The sequence below is a fragment of the Coregonus lavaretus genome (assembly GCF_964263955.1).
Source record: "Coregonus lavaretus genome assembly, chromosome: 28".
NCBI classification, from domain to species: Eukaryota; Metazoa; Chordata; class Actinopteri; order Salmoniformes; family Salmonidae; genus Coregonus; species Coregonus lavaretus.
Genome location: NC_140015.1, coordinates 42070094 through 42093695, shown reverse-complemented (window position 1 = coordinate 42093695; position 23602 = coordinate 42070094). Strand labels below are relative to the sequence as shown.

Sequence of the window (23602 nt, the reverse complement as noted above, 5' to 3'; positions counted from 1 at the left end):
TATCACATGGTCCTGTTTGCCCTGTCTACAACAATGGAGAGGGCTGTGTAGGTTTCTGACAGAGAGGTTTTCCACCAAAACACTACATTTAATTAACAGCCCATTCTTCTTTCATAGGATAAAAAAAGCAAACATCTTTAATGTGTTTTAAAACAACAGCTTTATTTGTCTTTATGTGACTCAATCTGAACCAGGAACGTCCCATTCAGTGGAACCGAATTCAAACAGAAGCTAGGTTGTCACATCAACAATTTGACAAAATAAACATTCTACAAAACATCATTATTTACAAACATCAGTCAATAACAACAAGATCCCAGCTTTCCTAATGAAAAGGTTTTACCTGACACAGGGACACTGAGGAGTCTGTCCAAACCCAAAACCCTGGGTAGAGGGGCTCAGTGAATGTGGTGTGGAATGTGTACAGGTGGGTCAGTGTGTCAGAGGAGACTCTGTAGAAGGACAGAGTGCCGGCTGGCCAGTCCAGATACACTCCTACTCTGTTGGAGTGGGGGGATGGAACAGGTATGTTAGTTTCCTTGTTATTGTGCCAGGCAGAGTAACTGTTATTAGAGGTCCATAGAGTCCAAGACATGTTATTGGCTCCCAGCACACAGTCATTACTGTATCCTCTCCTGCTGATTCCTTTATATGCCACTCCTATACGACCCCTCCCACTCCACTCTACCTCCCAGTAACAGCGCCCAGTCAGACCCTCTCTACACAGAATCTGGTCCCAGTAGTTAAATCTCTCTGGGTGATCAGGATACATCTGATCCTCTTTCCCCCCAGTCACCTTCCTGTTCTCCTCAGACAGAGAGAGGTATCTGTATGCTGTGTTTGGGTCCAGTGTGACATCACAGGCATCTGATAGGGAAGACCAATATTAGAAATCATCATCATTCACATCAGAATGTTAATCATCAAGGCCTTTTATGAAGACCGAATGATGTAATGTAATTATTACAATCTTACAGACAAACTGCTTTTTCTAGTCTCTTGTATTTTTGGGATTATAATTTATGTACATTTTACATTTACATTTAGTCATTTACAGTTAGTGAATACATATATATATTTATAAATAAAAAATATATATTTTTGACTTTTTTATATATTTATTTTTCATTATTATTTATTTATTTATTATTTATATATATATTTTAATACATTTTATTTATTTATTTTTAACAAAAAATATTTTTTTTTTTTTTTTTTTTTCATACTGGCCCCCCGTGGGAAACGAACCCACAACCCTGGCGTTGCAAACACCATGCTCTATCAACTGAGCTACATCCCTGCCGGCCATTCCCTCCCCTACCCTGGACGACGCTGGGCCAATTGTGCGCCGCCCATGAGTCTCCCGGTCGCGGCCGGCTGCGACAGAGCCTGGATTCGAACCAGGATCTCTAGTACCGATGCCACATAGGCCGTTGTCAACCAGAAAAGTAGGTTTTTGGCGATAGTTCCTCTTTAATACAGTTATCAGACTGCCATCAATATGTTCTGTTATTGTCTTTTAATCTCAAGTCTGATGATTTTGTGACCAGGGGAGGCTGGTGAGGGGAGGACGGCTCATAATAATGGCTGGAACGGAGCGAATGGAATGGCATCAAACACATGGAAACCATGGAAACCATGTGTTGTGTTTGATGTCTTTGATACCATACCACTTTTCCCGCTCCAGCCGTCCTCCCCAATTTAGGTGTCACCAACCTCCTGTGGTATGACTGGGGAGATGGAGATGGTATTGATCACAATTCACATCCCGGATGATTATCCAGACCTTTTATAAACTGGATTGATACATTGGCTGTGTTTACACAGACACCCTAAGAACCCAAATCTGATTCTCTTTTTTTTACGACTGTCCACACACAGTTTTACATGTGACCCATATCAGATTTGCGCATCCCATAACTGATTTAACTTGCCAATGAACACAATATATAATATCTATGGAATTTTAACAGTAATATGGCTAACCAGAATAAAAAAACCTGGTATGGTTCTTCTTCTTTGAGATTGATCAAGGTTCTAAAAAGAACCATAAAAAGGGTTCTATATAGCACCAAAAAGGGTCATTACATTTAAGTCATTTAGCAGACGCTCTTATCCAGAGCGACTTACAAATTAACCATAGTGGTAGCCTTTTTTTTATATAACCTTTTTTGAATGGTTCTTTATAGAACCTTATGAAAGGGTTCTTTATAGCACCATACAGGTTCATAGCCGCGGGAAGATGTTTTGAGTTGAGGGTGCTGAACGGTGGGGGGAGGGGGAGGGGGAGGGGGGGGTATATTTAGCAGAATATGTTTTAATACCACACAAATGGCCAAATGCAAGCGACTGTGCAACTCGCTATTCAGGTAGGATGCAATTTTGGAACTTAATGTATTAACAAAAATCGTATTTATAATCGTTTGTTTTATCATTATTATAATAATGATATATCATTGTTATTATTATAGTCCTATTTTATGAGTTCCTGATCGTATTTTCCCTGTAAACAATGGCTTGATTTCTTTTGATATTACGTTAATAAAGTTTAGAAACTTTTGTGAAGTTGTGGTGTGGCTATTGGTCTATTATACTGCAGGACTATGATATGAAGGCAGTGGGCACCGGCGCTCCAACTGACTCTGACTGTTCAACAGGACTATGATATGAAGGCAGTGGGCACCGGCGCTCCAACTGACTCTGACTGTTCAACAGGACTATGATATGAAGGCAGTGGGCACCGGCGCTCCAACTGACTCTGACTGTTCAACAGGACTATGATATGAAGGCAGTGGGCACCGGCGCTCCAACTGACTCTGACAGTTCAACAGGACTATGATATGAAGGCAGTGGGCCCCGGCGCTCCAACTGACTCTGACAGTTCAACAGGACTATGATATGAAGGCAGTGGGCCCCGGCGCTCCAACTGACTCTGACTGTTCAACAGGACTATGATATGAAGGCAGTGGGCACCGGCGCTCCAACTGACTCTGACTGTTCAACAGGACTATGATATGAAGGCAGTGGGCACCGGCGCTCCAACTGACTCTGACTGTTCAACAGGACTATGATATGAAGGCAGTGGGCACCGGCGCTCCAACTGACTCTGACTGTTCAACAGGACTATGATATGAAGGCAGTGGGCACCGGCGCTCCAACTGACTCTGACTGTTCAACAGGACTATGATATGAAGGCAGTGGGCACCGGCGCTCCAACTGACTCTGACTGTTCAACAGGACTATGATATGAAGGCAGTGGGCACCGGCGCTCCAACTGACTCTGACAGTTCAACAGGACTATGATATGAAGGCAGTGGGCACCGGCGCTCCAACTGACTCTGACTGTTCAACAGGACTATGATATGAAGGCAGTGGGCACCGGCGCTCCAACTGACTCTGACAGTTCAACAGGACTATGATATGTGATATGAAGGCAGTGGGCCCCGGCGCTCCAACTGACTCTGACTGTTCAACAGGACTATGATATGAAGGCAGTGGGCCCCGGCGCTCCAACTGACTCTGACAGTTCAACAGGACTATGATATGAAGGCAGTGGGCCCCGGCGCTCCAACTGACTCTGACAGTTCAACAGGACTATGATATGTGATATGAAGGCAGTGGGCCCCGGCGCTCCAACTGACTCTGACTGTTCAACAGGACTATGATATGAAGGCAGTGGGCCCCGGCGCTCCAACTGACTCTGACAGTTCAACAGGACTATGATATGTGATATGAAGGCAGTGGGCCCCGGCGCTCCAACTGACTCTGACTGTTCAACAGGACTATGATATGAAGGCAGTGGGCCCCGGCGCTCCAACTGACTCTGACTGTTCAACAGGACTATGATATGAAGGCAGTGGGCACCGGCGCTCCAACTGACTCTGACAGTTCAACAGGACTATGATATGAAGGCAGTGGGCCCCGGCGCTCCAACTGACTCTGACTGTTCAACAGGACTATGATATGAAGGCAGTGGGCACCGGCGCTCCAACTGACTCTGACTGTTCAACAGGACTATGATATGAAGGCAGTGGGCACCGGCGCTCCAACTGACTCTGACTGTTCAACAGGACTATGATATGAAGGCAGTGGGCACCGGCGCTCCAACTGACTCTGACTGTTCAACAGGACTATGATATGAAGGCAGTGGGCACCGGCGCTCCAACTGACTCTGACTGTTCAACAGGACTATGATATGAAGGCAGTGGGCACCGGCGCTCCAACTGACTCTGACTGTTCAACAGGACTATGATATGAAGGCAGTGGGCCCCGGCGCTCCAACTGACTCTGACTGTTCAACAGGACTATGATATGAAGGCAGTGGGCCCCGGCGCTCCAACTGACTCTGACTGTTCAACAGGACTATGATATGAAGGCAGTGGGCCCCGGCGCTCCAACTGACTCTGACTGTTCAACAGGACTATGATATGAAGGCAGTGGGCCCCGGCGCTCCAACTGACTCTGACTGTTCAACAGGACTATGATATGAAGGCAGTGGGCACCGGCGCTCCAACTGACTCTGACTGTTCAACAGGACTATGATATGAAGGCAGTGGGCACCGGCGCTCCAACTGACTCTGACTGTTCAACAGGACTATGATATGAAGGCAGTGGGCCCCGGCGCTCCAACTGACTCTGACTGTTCAACAGGACTATGATATGAAGGCAGTGGGCCCCGGCGCTCCAACTGACTCTGACTGTTCAACAGGACTATGATATGAAGGCAGTGGGCCCCGGCGCTCCAACTGACTCTGACTGTTCAACAGGACTATGATATGAAGGCAGTGGGCCCCGGCGCTCCAACTGACTCTGACTGTTCAACAGGACTATGATATGAAGGCAGTGGGCACCGGCGCTCCAACTGACTCTGACTGTTCAACAGGACTATGATATGAAGGCAGTGGGCACCGGCGCTCCAACTGACTCTGACTGTTCAACAGGACTATGATATGAAGGCAGTGGGCACCGGCGCTCCAACTGACTCTGACAGTTCAACAGGACTATGATATGAAGGCAGTGGGCACCGGCGCTCCAACTGACTCTGACTGTTCAACAGGACTATGATATGAAGGCAGTGGGCACCGGCGCTCCAACTGACTCTGACTGTTCAACAGGACTATGATATGAAGGCAGTGGGCCCCGGCGCTCCAACTGACTCTGACTGTTCAACAGGACTATGATATGAAGGCAGTGGGCACCGGCGCTCCAACTGACTCTGACTGTTCAACAGGACTATGATATGAAGGCAGTGGGCACCGGCGCTCCAACTGACTCTGACTGTTCAACAGGACTATGATATGAAGGCAGTGGGCCCCGGCGCTCCAACTGACTCTGACTGTTCAACAGGACTATGATATGAAGGCAGTGGGCCCCGGCGCTCCAACTGACTCTGACTGTTCAACAGGACTATGATATGAAGGCAGTGGGCCCCGGCGCTCCAACTGACTCTGACTGTTCAACAGGACTATGATATGAAGGCAGTGGGCACCGGCGCTCCAACTGACTCTGACAGTTCAACAGGACTATGATATGAAGGCAGTGGGCACCGGCGCTCCAACTGACTCTGACTGTTCAACAGGACTATGATATGAAGGCAGTGGGCCCCGGCGCTCCAACTGACTCTGACTGTTCAACAGGACTATGATATGAAGGCAGTGGGCCCCGGCGCTCCAACTGACTCTGACTGTTCAACAGGACTATGATATGAAGGCAGTGGGCACCGGCGCTCCAACTGACTCTGACTGTTCAACAGGACTATGATATGAAGGCAGTGGGCACCGGCGCTCCAACTGACTCTGACTGTTCAACAGGACTATGATATGAAGGCAGTGGGCACCGGCGCTCCAACTGACTCTGACTGTTCAACAGGACTATGATATGAAGGCAGTGGGCACCGGCGCTCCAACTGACTCTGACTGTTCAACAGGACTATGATATGAAGGCAGTGGGCACCGGCGCTCCAACTGACTCTGACTGTTCAACAGGACTATGATATGAAGGCAGTGGGCACCGGCGCTCCAACTGACTCTGACTGTTCAACAGGACTATGATATGAAGGCAGTGGGCCCCGGCGCTCCAACTGACTCTGACTGTTCAACAGGACTATGATATGAAGGCAGTGGGCACCGGCGCTCCAACTGACTCTGACTGTTCAACAGGACTATGATATGAAGGCAGTGGGCACCGGCGCTCCAACTGACTCTGACTGTTCAACAGGACTATGATATGAAGGCAGTGGGCACCGGCGCTCCAACTGACTCTGACTGTTCAACAGGACTATGATATGAAGGCAGTGGGCACCGGCGCTCCAACTGACTCTGACTGTTCAACAGGACTATGATATGAAGGCAGTGGGCCCCGGCGCTCCAACTGACTCTGACTGTTCAACAGGACTATGATATGAAGGCAGTGGGCCCCGGCGCTCCAACTGACTCTGACTGTTCAACAGGACTATGATATGAAGGCAGTGGGCCCCGGCGCTCCAACTGACTCTGACTGTTCAACAGGACTATGATATGAAGGCAGTGGGCCCCGGCGCTCCAACTGACTCTGACTGTTCAACAGGACTATGATATGAAGGCAGTGGGCACCGGCGCTCCAACTGACTCTGACTGTTCAACAGGACTATGATATGAAGGCAGTGGGCACCGGCGCTCCAACTGACTCTGACTGTTCAACAGGACTATGATATGAAGGCAGTGGGCACCGGCGCTCCAACTGACTCTGACTGTTCAACAGGACTATGATATGAAGGCAGTGGGCACCGGCGCTCCAACTGACTCTGACTGTTCAACAGGACTATGATATGAAGGCAGTGGGCCCCGGCGCTCCAACTGACTCTGACTGTTCAACAGGACTATGATATGAAGGCAGTGGGCACCGGCGCTCCAACTGACTCTGACTGTTCAACAGGACTATGATATGAAGGCAGTGGGCACCGGCGCTCCAACTGACTCTGACTGTTCAACAGGACTATGATATGAAGGCAGTGGGCACCGGCGCTCCAACTGACTCTGACTGTTCAACAGGACTATGGTATGAAGGCAGTGGGCACCGGCGCTCCAACTGACTCTGACAGTTGAACTTGAGGTGAGGAAGTGTTTTAGGCCTAACAGAGTTACTCCTATAATCTAACAATATAATGCTTATCTTTATATACAAAAATCTGGATAGAAAATGAACGAATTAGCCTCCTTCTGTACGCCTTTATCTGTAGACGCAGCAGCCATCTGACATGAAGAATGTCGGTGTTGTAGCATGCCGCCAGCATATCTCTCTCTCTGGGGCTATACCTAAGCTTCTCTTCCTTTATATTTTTTTATATTCATATCATACAGTGGACTCCTAAACCTATAGGCCTATGCATGCAACGCCCTGATGCATTTAGTGCTCAAATCTCCAACAGCTGAACCGTGAGGTGAACAATTATTGTTTTAGGAAAGTAAAAACCAATAAAACTATTGACTATAACGTTTAGAATATGCTACACATCAATTGAAAACACAAGGAATAGTGTTTTTGTAATTTGCTATAAGCTGTCTTTAAGGGCATGTAAATGTGGCTCATTTGGCCAATATCCCTCATTTACTGACGGCACTGGCTGTGTGGGTGGACGCCCTAATTTATTCATCCAATGGGAGGGGAGATAGTAGACAGTGGGAGGGGGAGCCTATTATCTCCCCTCCCACCATCTACTATCTCCCCTCCCACCGTCTACTATCTCCCCCCTCCCACCGTCTACTATCTCCCCCCCACCGTCTACTATCTCCCCCCCACTGTCTACCAACCCCCCCCACCGTCTACTATCCCCCCCCCCCACTGTCTACCAACCCCCCCCCACCGTCTACTAGCTCCCCCCTCCCACCGTCTACTAGCTCCCCCCTCCCACCGTCTACTATCTCCCCCTCCCACCGTCTACTAGCTCCCCCTCCCACCGTCTACTATCTCCCCCTCCCACTGTCTACTATCTCCCCCCTCCCACCGTCTACTATCTCCCCCTCCCACTGTCTACTATCTCCCCCCTCCCACTGTCTACTAGCTCCCCTCCCACTGTCTACTATCTCCCCCCTCCCACTGTCTACTAGCTCCCCCCTCCCACCGTCTACTAGCTCCCCCCTCCCACCGTCTACTATCTCCCCCTCCCACCGTCTACTAGCTCCCCCTCCCACCGTCTACTATCTCCCCCCTCCCACCGTCTACTATCTCCCCCTCCCACCGTCTACTATCTCCCCCCTCCCACCGTCTACTATCTCCCCCTCCCACTGTCTACTATCTCCCCCCTCCCACTGTCTACTAGCTCCCCTCCCACTGTCTACTATCTCCCCCCTCCCACTGTCTACTAGCTCCCCCCTCCCACCGTCTACTAGCTCCCCCCTCCCACCGTCTACTATCTCCCCCTCCCACCGTCTACTAGCTCCCCCTCCCACCGTCTACTATCTCCCCCCTCCCACCGTCTACTATCTCCCCCTCCCACTGTCTACTATCTCCCCCCTCCCACCGTCTACTATCTCCCCCTCCCACTGTCTACTATCTCCCCCCTCCCACTGTCTACTAGCTCCCCTCCCACTGTCTACTATCTCCCCCCTCCCACTGTCTACTAGCTCCCCCCTCCCACCGTCTACTAGCTCCCCCCTCCCACCGTCTACTATCTCCCCCTCCCACCGTCTACTAGCTCCCCCTCCCACCGTCTACTATCTCCCCCCTCCCACCGTCTACTATCTCCCCCTCCCACTGTCTACTATCTCCCCCTCCCACTGTCTACTATCTCCCCTCCCACTGTCTACTATCTCCCCCCTCCCACTGTTTACTAGCTCCCCTCCCACTGTCTACTAGCTCCCCTCCCTGTCTACTAGCTCCCCTCCCTGTCTACTATCTCCCCTCCCTGTCTACTATCTCCCCTCCCACTGTCTACTAGCTCCCCTCCCTGTCTACTATCTCCCCTCCCACTGTCTACTATCTCCCCTCCCACTGTCTACTAGCTCCCCTCCCACTGTCTACTATCTCCCCTCCCACTGTTTACTAGCTCCCCTCCCACTGTCTACTAGCTCCCCTCCCTGTCTACTATCTCCCCTCCCACTGTCTACTATCTCCCCTCCCACTGTCTACTATCTCCCCCTCCCACTGTCTACTATCTCCCATCCCACTGTCTACTATCTCCCCTCCCACTGTCTACTATCTCCCCTCCCACTGTCTACTATCTCCCCTCCCACTGTCTACTATCTCCCCTCCCACTGTCTACTATCTCCCCCCTCCCACTGTCTACTATCTCCCCCCTCCCACTGTCTAATATCTCCCCTCCCACTGTCTACTATCTCCCCTCCCACTGTCTACTATCTCCCCTCCCACTGTCTACTATCTCCCCTCCCACTGTCTACTATCTCCCCTCCCACTGTCTACTAGCTCCCCTCCCACTGTCTACTATCTCCCCTCCCACTGTCTACTATCTCCCCTCCCTGTCTACTATCTCCCCTCCCTGTCTACTATCTCCCCTCCCTGTCTACTATCTCCCCTCCCACTGTCTACTATCTCCCCTCCCACTGTCTACTAACTCCCCTCCCACTGTCTACTAGCTCCCCTCCCACTGTCTACTAGCTCCCCTCCCACTGTCTACTAGCTCCCCTCCCTGTCTACTATCTCCCCTCCCACTGTCTACTATCTCCCCTCCCACTGTCTACTATCTCCCCTCCCACTGTCTACTAACTCCCCTCCCACTGTCTACTAGCTCCCCTCCCACTGTCTACTAGCTCCCCTCCCACTGTCTACTAGCTCCCCTCCCACTGTCTACTATCTCCCCTCCCTGTCTACTATCTCCCCTCCCACTGTCTACTAGCTCCCCTCCCACTGTCTACTAGCTCCCCATCCCACTGTCTACTATCTCCCCCATCCCACTGTCTACTATCTCCCCCATCCCACTGTCTACTATCTCCCCCATCCCACTGTCTACTATCTCCCCTCCCACTGTCTACTATCTCCCCTCCCACTGTCTACTATCTCCCCTCCCACTGTCTACTATCTCCCCTCCCACTGTCTACTAGCTCCCCTCCCACTGTCTACTAGCTCCCCTCCCACTGTCTACTATCTCCCCTCCCACTGTCTACTATCTCCCCTCCCACTGTTTACTAGCTCCCCTCCCACTGTCTACTAGCTCCCCTCCCTGTCTACTATCTCCCCTCCCACTGTCTACTATCTCCCCTCCCTGTCTACTATCTCCCCTCCCACTGTCTACTAGCTCCCCTCCCACTGTCTACTAGCTCCCCTCCCACTGTCTACTAGCTCCCCTCCCACTGTTTACTAGCTCCCCTCCCACTGTCTACTATCTCCCCTCCCACTGTCTACTATCTCCCCTCCCACTGTTTACTAGCTCCCCTCCCACTGTTTACTAGCTCCCCTCCCACTGTCTACTAGCTCCCCTCCCTGTCTACTATCTCCCCTCCCACTGTCTACTATCTCCCCTCCCACTGTCTACTATCTCCCCTCCCACTGTCTACTAGCTCCCCTCCCACTGTCTACTAGCTCCCACTGTCTACTAGCTCCCCTCCCACTGTCTACTATCTCCCCTCCCACTGTCTACTATCTCCCCTCCCACTGTTTACTAGCTCCCCTCCCACTGTTTACTAGCTCCCCTCCCACTGTCTACTAGCTCCCCTCCCTGTCTACTATCTCCCCTCCCACTGTCTACTAGCTCCCCTCCCTGTCTACTATCTCCCCTCCCACTGTCTACTATCTCCCCTCCCACTGTCTACTAGCTCCCCCCTCCCACTGTCTACTAGCTCCCCCCTCCCACTGTCTACTATCTCCCCTCCCACTGTCTACTATCTCCCCCCTCCCACTGTCTACTATCTCCCCCTCCCACTGTCTACTAGCTCCCCTCCCACTGTCTACTATCTCCCCTCCCACTGTCTACTAGCTCCCCTCCCACTGTTTACTAGCTCCCCTCCCTGTCTACTATCTCCCCTCCCACTGTCTACTAGCTCCCCCCTCCCACTGTCTACTATCTCCCCTCCCACTGTCTACTATCTCCCCCCTCCCACTGTCTACTATCTCCCCCCTCCCACTGTCTACTATCTCCCCTCCCACTGTCTACTATCTCCCCTCCCACTGTCTACTAACTCCCCTCCCACTGTCTACTAGCTCCCCTCCCACTGTCTACTAGCTCCCCTCCCACTGTCTACTAGCTCCCCTCCCACTGTCTACTAGCTCCCCTCCCTGTCTACTATCTCCCCTCCCTGTCTACTATCTCCCCTCCCTGTCTACTATCTCCCCTCCCACTGTCTACTAGCTCCCCTCCCTGTCTACTATCTCCCCTCCCACTGTCTACTATCTCCCCTCCCACTGTCTACTATCTCCCCTCCCACTGTCTACTAGCTCCCCTCCCACTGTCTACTAGCTCCCCTCCCACTGTCTACTATCTCCCCTCCCACTGTCTACTAGCTCCCCTCCCTGTCTACTATCTCCCCTCCCACTGTCTACTATCTCCCCTCCCACTGTCTACTATCTCCCCTCCCACTGTCTACTATCTCCCCTCCCACTGTCTACTATCTCCCCTCCCACTGTCTACTATCTCCCCTCCCACTGTCTACTAGCTCCCCCCTCCCACTGTCTACTATCTCCCCTCCCACTGTCTACTATCTCCCCTCCCACTGTCTACTATCTCCCCTCCCACTGTCTACTATCTCCCCTCCCACTGTCTACTATCTCCCCCCTCCCACTGTCTACTATCTCCCCTCCCACTGTCTACTAGCTCCCCTCCCACTGTCTACTAGCTCCCCTCCCACTGTCTACTATCTCCCCTCCCACTGTCTACTAGCTCCCCTCCCACTGTCTACTAGCTCCCCTCCCACTGTCTACTATCTCCCCTCCCACTGTCTACTATCTCCCCTCCCACTGTCTACTAGCTCCCCTCCCACTATAAATCAGACCGTCCTGAACTAAAATCAATTCAATATCAACTTTGAAGATATATGAAGTATAGGTTATTCTTCCCAGCAGCCAATACTCACATTTTTTCAGCCCTGGTATGATTCTGCACTTTTCACCATTTTCAATGCTGAAGGAGAATCAAATAGACAGTAAAACACAGACACACACATACATACACACACACACACACACACGTAATACACACACACACACACACACACACGTAATAGACACACACAAATAAATACACTACCAGTCAAAAGTTTGGACACACCTACTCATTCAAGGGTTTTTCTTTATTTTTACATAGTAGAATAATAGTGAAGACATCAAAACTATGAAATTACACATATGGAATCATGTAGTAACCAAATTTTTTTTAAATATATTTTATATTTCAGATTCTTCAAATAGCCACCCTCTCAACCAATTTCATGAGGTAGTCACCTGGAATGCATTTTAATTAACAGGTGTGCCTTCTTAAAAGTTAATTTGTGGAATTTCTTTCTTAATGTGTTTGAGCCAATCAGTTGTGTTGTGACAAGGTAGGGGGGGTATACAGAAGATAGCCCTATTTGGTAAAAGACCAAGTCCATATTATAGCAAGAACAGCTCAAATAAGCAAAGAGAAACGACAGTCCATCATTACTTTAAGACATGAAGGTCAGTCAATAAGGAACATTTCAAGAACTTTGAAAGTTTCTTCAAGTGCAGTCGCAAAAACCATCAAGCGCTATGATGAAACTGGCTCTCATGAGGACCGCCACAGGAATGGAAGACCCAGAGTTACCTCTGCTGCAGAGGATAAGTTCATTAGAGTTACCAGCCTCAGAAATTGCAGCCCAAATAAATGCTTCACAGAGTTCAAGTCACAGACACATCTCAACATCAACTGTTCAGAGGGGACTGTGTGAATCAGGCCTTCATGGTCGAATTCCTGGAAAGAAACCACTACTAAAGGACACCAATAAGAAGAAGAGACTTGCTTGGGCCAAGAAACAAGAGCAATGGACATTAGACCGGTGGAAATTTGTCCTTTGGTCTGGAGTCCAAATTTGAGATTTTTGGTTCCAACCGCCGTGTCTTTGTGAGACGCGGTGTGGGTGAACGGATGATCTCCGCATGTGTAGTTCCCACCGTAAAGCATGGAGGAGGAGGTGTTATGGTGCTTTGCTGGTGACACTGTCTGTGATTTATTTAGAATTCAAGGCACACTTAACCAGCATGGCTACCACAGCATTCTGCAGTGATATGCCATCCCATCTGGTTTGGGCTTAGTGGGACTATAATTGGTTTTTTTAACAGGACAATGACCCAACACACCTCCAGGCTGTGTAAGGGCTATTTGACCAAGAAGAAGAGTAATGGAGTGCTGCATCAGATGACCTGGCCTCCACAATCCCCCGACCTCAACCCAATTGAGATGGTTTGGGATGAATCGGACGGCAGACTGAAGGAAAAGTAGCCAACAAGTGCTCAGCACTGGGAATTCCTGTAAGACTGTTGGAAAAGCATTCCAGGTGAACCTGGTTGAGAGAACGCCAAGAGTGTGAAAAGCTGTCATCATGAATAATCTCAAATATAAAATATATTTTGATTTGTTTAACACTTATTTGGTTACTACATGATTCCATATGTGTTATTTCATAGTTTGATGTCTTCACTATTGTTCTACAATGTAGAAAATAGTAAAAAATTAAGAAAAACCCTTGAATGAGTAGATGTGTCCAAACTTTTGACTGATAGTGTATGTACATTACGGACATTCAGATTCTGTGTGACAAAGAAAGCGCTCCAGACTGGTACATGTCCTAACTTAACTGTCCTAACTTAACTGTCCTAACTTAACTGTCCTAACTTAACTGTCCTAACTTAACTGTTATCTTACTGGTTATCAGTTAAATGGACGTTTTGGCCCACAATAAATCATATCATTTTACACAACAAAATGGTCTATGTTACATAACACACATTAGTGATTGACATAAGTTATCAATTTACTCAAGGTTCCCCAGTCTCCAGTGTGGATCTTCCAGTCCAGCAGAGAGCAGTCTGACTCCTGAGTCTCCTGGGTGATTGTAGCTCAGGTCCAGCTCTCTCAGGTGTGAGGGGTTTGACTTCAGAGCTGAGACCAGAGAAGCACAGCCTTCCTCTGTGACTAGACAGCCTGACAGCCTGCAAAGAGTCAAATCATATTAAAACCACACTGCTATTCTTTGGTGGGGAAAATAGTGGCAATATATTTTTCAACATATTCAGATATATCAGTGTCCTGAAACCTGACATATCTATTCATAAATGAATGTATCATTATTAGAAATGACATTATCAAAGTATTGCCTGCAGATAGAAAAATGTACAGTACACATATTTGAGTAGACTGACCAGAGTAGTTTAAAAAGCAGTATCAGTCAAAAGACAGACAGTGAGGTATCAGATTTAGATTGTATTGAGTATACAGTCCACACCATATCTAGTTTGACAGTGAAGCTAACATTTTAAATGTGGCTCTATACTCCAGCATTTTGGATTTGGACAAAATAAAGTATTGAGAAACTTTTGTTATTGACCAAATACTTATTTTCCACCATCATTTGCAAATAAATTCATAAAAAATCCTACAATGTGATTTTCTGGATTTTTTCCCCTCATTTTTTTCTGTCATAGTTGAGGTGTACCTATGATGAAAATTACAGGCCTCTCTCATCTTTTTAAGTGGGAGAGCTTGCACAATTGGTGGCTGACTAAATACTTTTTTCCCCCACTGTAATTAGTTAAATAAAGTCCCCCTGTGTGCAATCTAAGTGTCACATGATCTGTCACATGATCTCAGTATATATACACCTGTTCTAAAAGGCCCCAGAGTCTGCAACACCACTAAGCAACGGGCACCACCAAGCAAGCGGCACCATGAAGACCAAGGAGCTCTCCAAACAGATCAGGGACAAAGTTGTGGAGAAGTACAGATCAGGGTTGGGTTATAAAAAAATATCACCATATTCCATTATTAAAAAATGGAAAGAATATGGCACCACAACAAACCTGCCAAGAGAGGGCTGCCCACAAAAACTCATGGACCAGGCAAGGAGGGCATTAATCAGAGAGGCAACAAAGAGACCAAAGATAACCCTGAAGGAGCTGCAAAGCTTCACAGTAGAGATTGGAGTATCTGTCCATAGGACCACTTTAAGCCGTACACTCCACAGAGCTGGGCTTTACGGAAGAGTGGCCAGAAAAAAGCCATTGCTTAAAGAAAAAAATAAGCAAACACGTTTGGTGTTCGTCGAAAGGCATGTGGGAGACTCCCCAAACATATGGAAGAAGGTACTCTGGTCAGATGAGACAAAAATTGAGCTTTTTGGTCATCAAGGAAAACGTTATGTCTGGCGCAAACCCAACACCTCTCATCACCCCGAGAACGCCATCCTGCTGTGGGGATGTTTTTCATCGGCATGGACTGGGAAACTGGTCAGAATTGAAGGAATGATGGATGGCGCTAAATACAGGGAAATTCTTGAGGGAAACCTGTTTCAGTGTTCCAGAGATTTGAGACTGGGACGGAGGTTCACCTTCCAGCAGGACAATGACCCTAAGCATACTGCTAAAGCAACACTCGAGTGGTTTAAGGGGAAACATTTAAATGTCTTGGAATGGTCTAGTCAAAGCCCAGACCTCATTCCAATTGAGAATCTGTGGTATGACTTAAAGATTGCTGTACACCTGTATTGCTGTATTGTACCAAACACATAGGTTGAGACTGTCCATTATAAAACATGTGGTTCTAATAAACTATCACTTGTTGAACTAATACAGACTACTAACCTCAGTGTCTCCAGTTTACAGTGTGGATTCCCCAGTCCAGCAGAGAGCAGCTCCACTCCTGAATCCTTCAGGTCATTGTCACTCAGGTCCAACTCTCTCAGGTGGGAGGGGTTTAACCTCATTGCTGCTACCAGAGAAGCACAGCCTTCCTCTGTGACCAGACAGCCTGACAGCCTGCATAGAGATTACATTTGAAGGGTTCAAGTGGGGCCTCCTTGATGATCACGCTTCTAACAAGTCCTCTGTAGCTCAATTGGTAGAGAATGGCGCTTGTAACGCCAAGGTAGTGGGTTCCATCCCCGGGACCATCCACACGTAAAAATGTATGCACACATGACTGTAAGTCGCATTGGATAAAAGCGTCTGCTAAATGGCATATTATATTATTAGAAGTCTCATTCCAGTTCACAGAACCTCAAGTTTAAAACCCAACCACAATGTATACTGTATATGGTCAGTCTAATCACATACGGTATGGTGAGTAAAATGAAAGATTACCAGCCGGATTTTAATTGGGTAGCTTGGAAACAGTGAAAGTTAAGTTAAATGGAAACTAAGAAGATTAGGAGAACATTGATCTCTGTAGACATGTGGATTGAAGACAAAACACAAAGATTTACTGACCTCAGAGTCTCCAGTTTACAGTGTGGATTCCCCAGTCCAGCAGAGAGCAGCTTCACGCCTGAATCCTTCAGGTTGTTGTCACTCAGGTCCAACTCTCTCAGGTGGGAGGGGTTGGGATTTGAGGCCAGAAATTCACAGCTTTTCTCTGTGAGGTTACATCCTCTAACTCTACATGAACACCAAAAAGACTAAATGATCAGCATGTCACATAAATATACTATACATATACAAGTTGAAGTTTGGGAACAATGACATTGAATTTCAGCTGACACCAAACACATTAGTTTGATACTGTCCGCTATAAACATATGGTTCTAATGAACTATCACAAGTACAGGAATACTGACCTCAGTGTCTCCAGTTTACAGTGGGGATTCCCCAGTCCAGCAGAGAGCAGCTTCACTCCTGAATCCTGCAGGTTGTTTTCACTCACATCCAGCTCTTTCAGGTTTGAGGAGTTGAGATTTGAAGCAAAAAATTCACAACTTTTCTCTGTGATGTTGCATCTAAGAAGCCTATTTGAAAAGTAAAAAGACGAAATGATCAGCGTGTCGCATAAAGATGCTGTACCATTAGAAGTATGGGACCCATGACATTTCATTTCAAATCAGCTGATACCAAACACATCAGGCTGATATTGTCTACTATAAACATATGGTTCTAATGAACTATCACAAGTACAGGAATACTGACCTCAGTGTCTTCAGTTCATAGTGTGGATTCCCCAGTCCAGCAGAGAGCAGCTTCACTCCTGAATCCTGCAGGTCATTGTCACTCAGGTCCAACTCTCTCAGGTGGGAGGGGTTTAACCTCATTGCTGAGACCAGAGAAGCACAGCCTTCCTCTGTGACCTGACAGCCTGACAGCCTGCAGAGAGATTAGATTTGAAGGGTTCAAGGGAGCCGATTGGATGATCACACTTCTAACAAGTCTCATTCCAACTGACAGAACATCAAGTTTAAAACCCAACCATCATGTCAACTGTATACGGTCAGTTTAATCACATACTGTACTGTATTGTATGGTGAGTTCGATTTTCATTTACAAACAGGATTTTAATTGGTTAGCTTGGGAACAGTGAAAGTTCAGTTTAATGGAAACTAAGAACATCAGGAGAACAGGACCTCTGTAGCTCAGCTGGTAGAGCACGGCGCTTGTAACGCCAAGGTAGTGGGTTCGATCCCCGGGACCACCCAAATGTATGCACGCATGACTGTAAGTCGCTTTGGATAAAAGTGTCTGCTAAATGGCATATTATTAACTCTGAACTTTGGATTAATGACAAAACAATAAGATTTACTGACCTCAGAGTCTCCAGTTTACACTGTGGATTCTCCAGTCCAGCAGAGAGCAGCTTTACTCCTGAATCCTGCAGGTCATTGTTACTCAGGTCCAGCTCTCTCAGGTGTTGTTTAAAGGTTGTGTAAAGAGCTGAGGCCAAGGCTTCACAGCATTTCACAGTGAGGTTACACCCACTAAGCCTTTGAAAAGTAAAACACAATGAACATGAATTTAGACAACTGTGTGTACTGTGTACATGTACAGAACATTTGAGAATCACCAATGAGTAAGTAATATGCTCATGTGTATCTGTGTATTCTGACTGATGATTATATTAAAAACCCATATTTACAGAGCGGTTTTGGAGGCTTTGACCACTGGCAGCAGCCTCAGAAGACCTTCCTCTGATCTGGAGTATTTCTTCAGGTCAAACACATCCAGCTCCTTTTCTGAAGTCAGCAACACAAAGACCAGAGCTGACCACTGTGCAGGTGACAGGTTGGTTTTGGACAGATTTCCTGAATTCAGGTATCTTTGGATCTCCTCCACTAGAGAATTATCATTCAGTTCATTCAGACAGTGGAACAGATTGATGCACCTCTCTGGAGAGGGATTCTTCCTGATCTTCTCCTTGATGTACTTGACTGTTTCCTCATTGTCCTCTAATCTTCTTGTTCTTTCGTTCAGTAGGCCTCGTAAGAGAATCTGATTGGACTCCAGTGAGAGGCCCAGAAGGAAACGGAGGAACAAGTCCAGGTGTCCATTCTTACTCTGTAAGGCCTTGTCCACTGCACGCTTGTGGACTTCAATTGTAGATATTGTCCTGAACTGCGTGAGAAGCCTTCGGGGGGTTGACAGTGTCTTAGACAATAGATTTAGATTTCTGTTGTTGAATGAGAGAAAGACGTATACAGCAGCAAGAAACTCCTGTATGCTGAGATGCACAAAGCAGTACACCTTCTCCTTGGAAATCCTAGTCTCCTGTCTAAAGATCTGTGTGCACACTCCTGAGTACACTGAGGCTTCAGTGACATCAATGCTACACTCTTTCAGGTCTGACTCGTAGAAGATCAGGTTGCCATTTTGAAGCTGTTGAAAAGCCAGCTTACCCATTTTCATGATAATCTTTTTATTCCAGTGTGACGCTGCATTTCCATGATACTTCCTATTCTTCTGTTTGGACTGAAATACAAAGAATTGTGAGTACATCTCAGTCAGGTTCTTGGGTATCTCTCCTGTCTTCTTTCCAGACAACAGGTCTTCAAGAATTGTGGCAGAAATCCAACAGAAGACTGGAATGTGGCACATGATGTGGAGGCTCCTTGACGTCTTTATGTGAGTGATTATTTTGCTGGCCACGTCCTCATCATCACTGAATCTCTTCCTGAAATACTCCTCCTTCTGTGGATCGTTAAACCCTCGTACCTCTGTCACCTGGTCAACACATTCAGGAGGGATCTGATTGGCTGCTGCAGGTCGGGAGGTTATCCAGAGGAGAGCAGAGGGAAGCAGCTTCCTGTGGATGAGGTTTGTCAGCAGCACGTCCACTGAGGTTGACTTTGTTACATCACGGCAACTCTTGTTATTTTCAAAGTCTAGGGGCAGTCGGCACTCATCCAGACCATCAAAGACAAACAGAAATTTGAAATTGTCATTCTTGAAAATTCCTGATTCTTTCACGCCTACAAAAAAATGATCTACAATGCCAACGAAGCTATGCTGTTCCTTTTTCATTAAATTCAGCTCTGGAAAAGGGAGTGGGAAAATGAAATGAATATCTTGATTTGCGTTTCCTCTAGCCCAGTCCAGAATGAACTTCTGCACAGAGACTGTTTTTCCAATGCCAGCGACTCCCTTTGTCAGCACAGTTCTGATACGTTTGCCTCGTCCAGTTGAGGGTTTAAAGATGTCATTGCATTTGATTGATGTCTCTGGTCTTGCTGGTCTCCTGGTTGTTGTCTCAATATGCCTCACCTCATGTCCAGTTATGACCTCTCCTCTTCCACCCTCTGTGATGTAGAGCTCTGTGTAGATCTCATTTAGATGTACTGAATTTCCTGCCTCAGGTATCCCCTCAAATATATTTGTGTAGGCATCTTTCAGGTAAGACTTGAGTTTCCAATGGTATGCAGACCCATCTATATATCCAAACAACAGTTAATTTAGTAAATGTTCATACACATTAAGAAAAGAGGGTTCCTCAAGGGTTCTCTGGGACATACCCCTTCCTCTTTCTCTAAGCAGAGGTTGGTGTTGAGAAAGAAGCTGTTGAGGAAACATCTAATTCTTCTGTTCCAGTTCAGAGTCCCTCTGCAGATCCCTCCAACAACATTTAGACTGGAGATCCTGGTGTTACCCCTACACTTCCTGGTTTTTAAAGACTGTAAAAAATGGTCATGTTTAATCAACATTTTAATATTCACTAAACCTTGGTTCAATGTGGAACCATAATGACGCAAAGAACCCATTGCAGTTCAGAAAAGGGTTCTTCCCTTTTTTTTAGTGATAATAAAAATGTAGGGGCGGTGGCTCATTAGAATATTTTTGTGGCGTGGTTTGCGCACAGCTCTTTTTGTGCAACCGTGAGAGTGTAATTCCAGTTGATCTAATCAGTTGTGTTATGCCATTCCATGTTAAATATGACTATGGCCAGTGACGGTGTCTTGTGAAAACCTCACATTTACAATGAAGTCATTTAGCAGACACTCTCATCCAGAGCGACTTACAGTTAGTGAGGTCATACATTTCCAGACTTATTAGTTTTGTTAGTTTTTTTTGTCACATATGGCCTTGTGTCAACTGACAACGGTTGATTAAGTCGGTGGTTCTCAATGTTCTCCTCAGGGACCCCCAGCTGTTCCAGAGGTACCACACCTGATTTAACCAATTAACACAATAATTACATCTATGGAATTAACCAGATGTAATATGGCTACCCAGAATAAAAAGCCCTGTATGGTTCTTCAAAGGGGTTTACAAAGAACCTTTGAGATTGAGGAAGGTTCTTTATAGTACCGTTCTCCATAAAGGTTCTATAAAAAAAACATAAAAGGGTTTTATAGAGCCCCAAAAAGGGTTCTAACCATAGAAACCTTTATTAATGGTTATTTATAGAATCTTAGGAAAGGGCTCTTTATAGCACCCTAAAGGTTCCATTTGGAACCTTATGAGCATGGTTCTTTATAGAACCTTCAAAAAAAGGTTCTAAATAGCACCAAAAAGGGATCCGCTATGGCCACGAACCAAATAACCCTTATTTGGCACTGTATAGAATCATTCTTTTTTGTGAATGGTTTAGTGAATATTAAAATGTTGATTAAGCATTACCATCTTTTGTAGACTTTAAAACAGGAAGTGTAGGGGCAACACCAGGGTCTTCAGTCTCAATGTTGTTGGAGGGATCTGCAGAGGGACTCTGAACTAGAACAGAGGAAGTAGATGTTTCCTCAGCAGCTTCTTTCTCAACATCAACCTCTGCTAAGAGAAGGGGTATGTATGTACATAGATGGGGTGGGGGGGGGGGGGGTATGTACAGTATGCAACACTAATATTACCATCCTCCCATGTCCTCTCTACCAGCTGTTCTGTTGGATATCAAGTTGGCAAGCATGTGTTCTCTGGCTACTCAACATCAATAAACAATAGAGGAACTATCTACAGTATATTACCTGTTGTTGAGCTAGGAAGTTTCCCTACAGTATATTACCTGTTGTTGAGCTAGGAAGTTTCCCTACAGTATATTACCTGTTGTTGAGCTAGGAAGTTTCCCTACAGTATATTACCTGTTGTTGAGCTAGGAAGTTTCCCTACAGTATATTACCTGTTGTTGAGCTAGGAAGTTTCCCTACTAGGAAGTTTCCCTACAGTATATTACCTGTTGTTGAGCTAGGAAGTTTCCCTGCAGTATATTACCTGTTGTTGAAATAGGAGGTTTCCCTACCGTATATTACCTGTTGTTGAGCCTGGAAGTTTCCCTACAGTATATTACCTGTTGTTGAGCTAGGAAGTTTCCCTACTAGGAAGTTTCCCTACAGTATATTACCTGTTGTTGAGCTAGGAAGTTTCCCTACAGTATATTACCTGTTGTTGAGCTAGGAAGTTTCCCTGCAGTATATTACCTATTGTTGAGCTAGGAGGTTTCCCTGCAGTATATTACCTATTGTTGAGCTAGGAAGTTTCCCTGCAGTATATTACCTGTTGTTGAGCTAGGAAGTTTCCCTGCAGTATATTACCTATTGTTGAGCTAGGAAGTTTCCCTGCAGTATATTACCTATTGTTGAGCTAGGAAGTTTCCCTGCAGTATATTACCTGTTGTTGAGCTAGGAAGTTTCCCTGCAGTATATTACCTGTTGTTGAGCTAGGAGGTTTCCCTACAGTATATTACCTGTTGTTGAGCCTGGAGGTTTCCACTCCTGTGTAGTCTGGTGGTATGGTTGGTTGGTGTCAGGGTAGACCCTTGGTGTTGAGGTGCTTGTGTTCAGGCTGTGTGTGGGTGGTGTGTCTGCTGATACTGCTGCTGACGCTTGGGGCTGATCAGGACCCGTCCCAGACTGCGGACCTAGGCACAGCAACACACATCAGTCTAATGAGGTAGTCATGGAAATACAGAACTAAGTTGTCCTCAAAAGAAGGGGGTGGTGTTAGGGTGATAAAATACATATTCCTCCCAGAAACAGCTTGATAGGACTTTCAACAATAAAACATTTCACATTTATAATGATGAACTTCCTGTGCACAATTTTTTTTACACATCATGCACATATCAATTGTGAATTACCTATTTCATAGTCAGTCTTTAACTTCTCTGCAAGATTGTTGTGGTTAATCCTCCTCAGTATCTCCAGTGAGATCTTCAGTGTGTCCACATAACCGTAGGTCTCTGTCATCTTATCCACTGTGTCCTCTCTGTCAGTTTTCTCTAACTGACTCTTTGAAATGGGATATAAGCCCATCTGAGATATAAATCCGTCATGTTGCTTCAGGTACCATTTAAATGTCTTCAACTCATCATCAGCCAGCTGATTCAGAGTAGCCAGAAGCAGCTCTGGTACAGATGAGGCCATTGTAGATCATCAGACACTACGAAACAAAATAGCAGATAACATGTTGACAAGACCCCCAAAACAAAGTCGTCTAGGGAGATTGAGATCTCTCAAGAGATCTCTCCTGTCTTCAATCACCTGTTAAAATGTTGGGGAGGTTGTTTTTTCAAGTGAGGCAGGTAGTGTATGTGTAAAATAGGGATAAACACCGGGAACCGGGATCCAGTTCTGTAGCATGATGTGAACGCTATGTCTTCTGCTTAATCGTGTTGTCCTAGCGACGTGTCTGCCTGTCTGGTGTCACACTTCAGTCACCATCTTATTAGCTACAACAGATCTCAATCTTAAAATAGATTGTGCACAGAAACAGTTCAACTTTCTGCACTGCTTCCACACCCAAATAAGGAAGAATAAGAGGAACTGTACGTTTTTTTCTTCGAGGGAAAAACACGCGGTGAACAAACACAAGGACCAACACGTGAATTCTCTAACTTCCCTTATTTCCTTGTCTATAAATCAGTGTATTCTGTTTCATTGTCTCAAGATGTACATTTCTTAGATCCAACCAGGGTGGTATTCAATAGGAGGAACCAAACGTCCTACAGGTCACCCTTCAACAGCACACAGCTGTGTTGTCTCAAAATGGATCCCTTTCTTCTTTTATGTACAGCTGAGAAAAAAAACAATTTACAACTGTTAGCAGGAGGAGGTGGAGCCAAGACTTTGCACTAGCACTGATTCAGACTATTGGATACAACAGACCTCTCTGAATCTTAAAATCTATTCTGCAGTTGAACTATCTGCACTGCTTCCACACCTAAATAAAGAACAAGGACAGGAATGTTTTTGTTGTTGTTGCAAACTGTGGAAAAATAAACATGTTATGTAACAACAAGGACCAGCACATTAACTCT

At 46.5% G+C, this 23602-nt stretch overlaps 1 protein-coding gene across 1 annotated transcript; it reads right to left on the bottom strand.

Annotated features, from left to right (window-relative positions):
- Positions 1–74: 74 nt before the first annotated feature.
- LOC311103659 (NACHT, LRR and PYD domains-containing protein 3-like) lies at positions 75–23269 on the bottom strand. The gene is made up of 11 exons (XM_084145272.1): positions 22424–23269; positions 22031–22204; positions 17999–19784; positions 17670–17846; positions 17059–17232; positions 16713–16880; positions 16366–16533; positions 15742–15915; positions 13921–14094; positions 12000–12046; positions 75–867 (listed from the first exon to the last, which is right to left on the bottom strand). The coding sequence occupies exons 1-11, from the start codon at positions 22707–22709 to the stop codon at positions 326–328; spliced, it is 3870 nt and encodes a 1289-aa protein (XP_084001398.1). The 5' UTR covers positions 22710–23269; the 3' UTR covers positions 75–325.
- Positions 23270–23602: the final 333 nt, after the last annotated feature.